The sequence below is a fragment of the Olea europaea genome, chromosome 17, assembly GCF_002742605.1.
Source record: "Olea europaea var. sylvestris chromosome 17, O_europaea_v1, whole genome shotgun sequence".
Classification (NCBI taxonomy): Eukaryota; Viridiplantae; Streptophyta; class Magnoliopsida; order Lamiales; family Oleaceae; genus Olea; species Olea europaea.
The window spans coordinates 5,548,578-5,555,469 of NC_036253.1; the positions used below are offsets into that span (position 1 = coordinate 5,548,578).

Sequence of the window (6,892 nt, forward strand, 5' to 3'; positions counted from 1 at the left end):
GTATAATATTATTTTAATGAAAAATGTATGATTACAAATGAGTACTGTAGAAAAAAATAATGTGATGGAATAGTAGACAAACAAAGCCAGACAGCCGGTGTATAATATAAGTGTACAAAAATTAGTACAATTTTAAAGTCAATATTATTTTTGTGTAGAGATCTCGACTTTTAACAACTTGATGGACACTAATAAATGATTCAGAAACGAACACGACAGTATATTGATAATTTGTTGGCACAGAAGTTTCAAAAATGAACTGTTAGTTCGCTTCGAAAAGAATATCAAAAATGAACTGTTAGTTCCCTTCGAAAAGAATATCATTCCACCAAACTTTTTAATGCACTAGGACTTGATTGCCATTCTTGTAAAAGAGAAGGACGTATAGGTCCCCTAAATTGCCATTAAAAAAAAAAAAAAAAAAAAAATCACCTTTGAAGTAGCACTTTCTGTTTAGCTTCCCACACCGCGTTGTTACTGGGAAACTTGAAACTCGTTTTGACCCAGCAGCCATTGAAAACTCATGTGAATATGTAACACGACAATCACATTATTTTTAAATAACCAATTAAGAAAATTAGTGACTTTGTGGTCGGTGATGTCATTTTTTTGTCATATCTCTATATCTCTCTATATATACCAATTTCACTATACGTATACCCCAGTTCACGATCAGCCTCTGAATTCTGTAACCTCCCTAGCCTCTTCGAAAGAAAACGCCCACTGAAAGAAAGGATAAATTCGGGAACCCACCAATTGAAATCAAGAATCATAGATGGCACTGACTAAAGAAATCATGGGCTTTTCTTTAATGCAGAAATCTTCATTTCTTGGTTCATCAAATTTTCTTGTATATCGAAAGCACAACCAGTTCTGTTTTAATACGGTTCTGGTTCCTGCCAAAAGAAAGAGATTTCAGGAGAAAAGAGCATCAAAGGTTCCTACTCTTGTCGCTGCAATCAGTGATAAGTTGGATTTGGTAAAAGTGGTGCCTGATAAAGCGGTGAAATTCAAGGTCAGATCAGTTGTTACTGTAAAAAATAAGCACAAGGAAGATTTTAAGGAGACCATAGCCAAGCGTTGGGATGCTTTCACTGACAAAATTGGGAGAAATGTCGTGTTGGAACTTATTAGCGCAGATATTGATCCAAGTAAGCCATTTTCTACTGCTGTAATTTTAAGAATTTTTATGGGTTTTTACTAAGAAGTTATTGTTTTTATTTTTCTCTTATTTTCAAGAAACCAAGGGACCGAAGAAAAGTAATCAAGCTGTGTTAAAGGACTGGTCAAAAAAATCAAACCTTAAAACCGAAAGAGTTAATTACATTGCAGAATTTCTGGTGGATTCAAATTTTGGAATTCCAGGGGCAATCACAGTGATAAATAAGCACCAGCAAGAGTTTTTCTTGGAGAGTATTACCATTGAAGGTTTTGCATGCGGTCCAGTTCATTTTTCCTGCAATTCATGGGTTCAGTCCAGGAAAGACCATCCTGGAAAGAGAATATTTTTCTCTAATCAGGTATTAATTTTTTTTTTTTTCCGTTTCATTGTTTGATTTTCAAAGAGAATATTTTTCTCTAATCAGGTATTAATTTTTTTTTTTCCGTTTCATTGTTTGATTTTCAAAGAGAATATTTTTCTCTAATCAGGTATTAATTTTTTATTTTTTTTTCCATTTTATTGTTTGATTTTCAATTTTCCAGCAATTCAAGATTTGACACATTAAAGTCCTGTAAAATCTTCATTTGACAATAAATTCTAAGGTTGAATAATTCTGGAGACAAACTACTGCTGAATTGAAGTAGATCTGGCATCCAATAGTGACTCATAATATTTTTATTAATATAACAACTATTTGAAAAGTGAATGTTTGCATTTCAATCAAAGCACAATTATTTTATTTTATTTATTATTATTTTTTTGGGGGAATTTTATGCATGGTAATTTCACCACCTTCCTATTTTGATTTTATTTATTTGTAGTTACAAAGCATTCTAGTTGGGATTAGATATTTATCTGATTGATTTGTTTTTATTTTGAATTTTCTAGCTAAAGTTCATATTTAGAACACAAAGGAAGTTAGATAGCCTTTTCTTGATAAAGTAGAATCTTTGGTCTCTGAGCATTACAAGTTATTCCACAGGATGAAAAGGGGACCATGCTGGATAACAAGAACCAGTTAACTCTTGCATTTTAAATTGAGCAGCAAGCATATTAATATATTCTTGTTATTTTTGAACAGCCATATCTTCCCAATGAAACACCAGCAGGGTTGAAAGCACTAAGAGAAAGGGAGCTTAGAGATCTCCGGGGTGATGGCCAGGGAGAACGAAAGTTGTCCGATAGAATATATGATTTCGACATTTATAATGATCTGGGGAATCCTGACAAGGGAATTGATTTTGTTCGACCGACACTTGGGGGTGAAAACATCCCATATCCCAGACGCTGTCGCACTGGACGCCCTCCAACTGACACTGGTTAGGCTATGTCCTAAACTGATTCTCTATAACTCAATTGGCTTTCATGAAATATGCATGCTTGTCTAATATAGATAGTTTATGGGATCTCAAGTATTTCTATGTGTATGTTGAAGAGATTGATGTTATCGTATTGCTTAATTAGTATTTCTTGCACGTATCAGATTTTAATGCTGAGAGTAGAGTGGAGAAGCCATTGCCAATGTACGTGCCCAGAGACGAGCAATTTGAGGAGTCTAAAATGAATGCTTTCTCAACTGGGAGATTGAAGGCAGTGCTTCACAACCTAATACCGTCATTAATGGCTAGCATCTCAGCTTCTAACCATGATTTCAAGGGGTTTTCTGATATTGATAGCCTTTACAGTGAAGGCCTACTTCTGAAACTAGGACTTCAGGATGAGCTCTCGAAGAAGATCCAATTGCCTAAAGCTGTCAGCAAAATACAAGAAGGGGGTCTACTTAAATATGACATTCCAAAAATTATCTCAAGTCAGTATCTCTCCTTTCAATCTTCAGTTTTTTCTGAAAAAGCTGAAATTAGACAGTCTTAAATCATTTGTGACTAATCCTTACACTCCCATTAAGAGACATAGTAGCCAATTGAAGTGATTATAGTTGGTAATTAATTATGATGCTGGTGTGACATGGGTACACTTTCAACCTTCTACTTTTCCTTCGTAGTTCATAAGCTGTCTAAACTCATTGAACATACTAGAAGCTACTAGTGTAGTAGTATTCTGATTTCTTTTGAATACAGTAGCATCTAAATTGTGAGTGTCTGTGCAGAGTTTTAAATGCCGGTGCAATAGAAAAATACTAACGTCTTGTGTGCATGCCCACAGAGGACAAATTTGCATGGTTGAGAGACGATGAATTTGGCCGCCAAGCAATAGCAGGTGTTAATCCTGTGAACATAGAGAGGCTTCAGAGTTTTCCACCAGTCTGCAAACTTGACCCTGAAATCTATGGACCACAAGAATCTGCTCTCAAAGAAGAACACATTGTTGGGCATCTCAATGGGATGACCGTGCAAGAGGTAAAACTTATTTTAAATAAATTAGAAAATACTTTCGATATAAATCATAGATTAGTAGTACAGACCAGGTAGAGTGCATATAAAGTGTAAACCTATGTCAAATAAATCACTTTATATATTTTCATCCAAAGTCAATACCTTGTGTAACATTTTCTACCTCATAAAGACAATTGAATTAATTGTGGTCCTCGTTGTGTACAGCGTTTTCCATCATCAACCTAACATTAGATTTTTCTTTTCTTCGCTACACTTGCAGGCTTTGGAGGCAAACAAGCTATTTATCATAGATTACCATGACATTTACCTACCATTTCTTGATGGCATTAATGCACTTGATGGCCGTAAAGAATATGCCACGCGTACCATATTTTTCTTGACCGATTTGGGCACTCTGAAACCCATTGCCATAGAGCTAAGCCTCCCACCAACAGCTCCAAGTTCTCGTTCAAAGCAGGTGGTTACCCCGCCAGTAGATGCCACCACTGATTGGATGTGGAAGTTGGCTAAAGCCCATGTTTGTGCTAACGATGCCGGTGTCCATCAACTTGTCAACCATTGGTACGTATGTGAAAAATCCTTAGTTCCACTGTCTATAGATGGACCATCACTGGCTAGAGTAAAATAATTTACTTCGCATAATGATTTAGTATTAAGCAAACCGCGTGATCGATGCAGGTTACGCACACATGCAACAATTGAACCATTTATATTGGCAGCTCATAGGCAATTGAGTGCAATGCATCCCATATTTAAGCTTTTGGATCCCCACATGAGATACACATTGGAGATCAATGCCTTGGCTCGACAGAGCTTGATTAGTGCAGATGGTGTAATTGAATCTTGCTTCACTCCTGGCCGTTACTGCATGGAAATCAGTGCTGCTGCCTATAGGAATTTCTGGCGCTTCGATTTGGAAGGCCTCCCAGCCGATCTCATTAGAAGGTAACTAAAGTCAAAAGAATACTTCATAGCTCTTTTTGTTTCCACTTGATCATTTTATGAAGTCCTAAAGCACGACCTTTCTTTCATTCAGAGGAATGGCAGTACCAGACCCTACACAACCGCATGGGCTAAAACTACTAATCGAGGACTATCCCTATGCAACAGACGGGCTAATGATCTGGACCGCAATTGAGAATTGGGTGCGTTCATACGTCAACCATTACTACCTGGACTCGAGCCTAGTCTGTAATGACAAGGAGCTCCAAGCCTGGTATGCCGAGTCCATCAACGTGGGCCATGCAGATCTTCGTCATGCAGATTGGTGGCCGACATTAGCCACACCAGAGGACCTCACATCAATTCTTACTACAATAATCTGGTTAGCATCCGCACAACATGCTGCTCTAAACTTCGGCCAGTACCCCTATGGTGGCTATGTCCCTAACCGGCCACCACTGATGCGCCGACTACTTCCAGACGAAAATGATCCTGAGTACGCCATATTCCATGCGGATCCACAAAAGTACTACTTCTCAGCTCTGCCGAGTTTGTTACAAGCAACGAAATTCATGGCTGTGGTTGACACATTGTCAACTCACTCACCTGATGAAGAATACCTAGGGGAGAGACATCACCAATCCATTTGGTCCCGGGATGCTGAGGTCATCGAATCCTTCTACGAGTTCTCGGCTGAAATTAGAAGGATAGAAAAGGAAATCGAGAAAAGAAATGTCGATTCAACACTAAGAAATAGAAGTGGTGCTGGGGTGCTACCATATGAGCTTCTTGCACCCAGTTCTGGTCCAGGTGTAACATGTAGAGGTGTTCCTAATAGTGTGTCCATATGACTATAGATAAAGATTGTATCCAGGTTAACCTGTGAGACGTGTAAATTTGATGATGCCTCACAATGGCACCATGTACGTACTAAGATTTTCAGCGGATATGTAGAAAGAAGTAATTAGATAATTATATTTATTGATATAAATTGTATGTCAAACCTCATTGATTACAAATACATAACGATAAATGCTGAAATATGACCGATAAAAAATTAGAGAAAAGGCTTCAAACTTACTTTTATTAATCAAAACAACTAACAATGAAATCTAAAATGTTTCGAAGGACAGGAGTGGGGTTGTTTCAACTTTGCTGACAGTTTCAATGTGAGGATTTGATTTCTCAGGTATGAAATTGAACTTTTTGTGGGTATCAGTGGTACAGGTGAGTTCTTGTTTCCTAGCATGTTGGGACACATTTCGCGATTTTTCTTTTTCACGATGCTTCAAGAATGGGACAGTGGGGCCTCCATGTTGGGGTTTAACCTTTTAAAAATGAAATCTAAAATAGTAAAATATTATGAATTTATTTTTACAAAAATTAAGTGATAATTCCATATTTTAATATAGATAATAATATTATAATTTAATTTATATACTCAGACCCTATTCCCATCCAAACTCTCAATCATTTTATCTGTCCTTACTCGCCCTTTCTCTCCTCTCCTCCTCTTTCCTCTCCTTTCTCCCTAACACATGGACCAGTCGGAGACCACCTCCGAGCGTCGCGCAAAGAAGCCCGAGCACATTGAGTCATTGATGATGACACCATTGTGCATGGCTCTGCACGTCGTTGCTACAACGACGCTGAGGAAAACATCGTTGAAGCTGCACTCAAATCTGTTGGTGTTAGTTGGCGATTTGTTGGTGCTAAGATCTGTTGGTGATTGCTCTGTAGCAACGACGCCCTCTCTATTTTGTTGGTTGTTGCGGCGGCGGTGGTTTTCATATTTTGGTGTTGTAGGGGTTTTGGGGTGATTTTTAATGGTGATGATATTGGCAGAGACAACAGTGATCACAAACAACGGTGGTGCGTATGGTGTTAGTGGTGATCATTGTAAGATAAGTTCTGACCGGTAAAAGTTATGATACCCGATTGAGAAATGATACGTGACAAATTGATTTGATAATTTGTGATTGTAAAATAAGTTGTGACCAATCAAATTTGTGATTTATAACTGAGATATAATACATGATATATTAATTTGATAATTTGTGATATGTGAAAAAAGAAATAACTCGTGATCATAATATGATAATTTATGACTGTAAAATAAGGTGTGACCTGTAAAATTTGTGATATGTGATCGAGAAAAATATGTGGTCTATTAATTTGATAATTTGTGATCGATAAAAAAATTGTGATTTATAAAATTTGTGATTTGTAGTTGTAACGTTTGTAATTGTGACTAGTACGTAATTGTAATAATAAATTGTATAATGTGGTGACCTTAATATATTTAGCCCTTATTTGATCTCCATTCTTCTAAAAATCTATTTTCTCTGGACTTATTTTTAACCACATATTTTTCAATAAAATAATATTACACATAAATCTAATATTTTTCTTTAATTTTGAACCACACATTATT

General features: G+C 36.8%; 1 protein-coding gene across 1 annotated transcript; it reads left to right on the forward strand.

The window, feature by feature from the left end:
* Positions 1-643: 643 nt before the first annotated feature.
* LOC111366164 (linoleate 13S-lipoxygenase 3-1, chloroplastic-like) lies at positions 644-5,461 on the forward strand. The gene is made up of 8 exons (XM_022986857.1): positions 644-1,151; positions 1,240-1,520; positions 2,244-2,481; positions 2,646-2,972; positions 3,326-3,519; positions 3,776-4,077; positions 4,195-4,461; positions 4,553-5,461. The coding sequence occupies exons 1-8, from the start codon at positions 776-778 to the stop codon at positions 5,307-5,309; spliced, it is 2,742 nt and encodes a 913-aa protein (XP_022842625.1). The 5' UTR covers positions 644-775; the 3' UTR covers positions 5,310-5,461.
* The last annotated feature ends 1,431 nt before the right edge of the window (positions 5,462-6,892 follow it).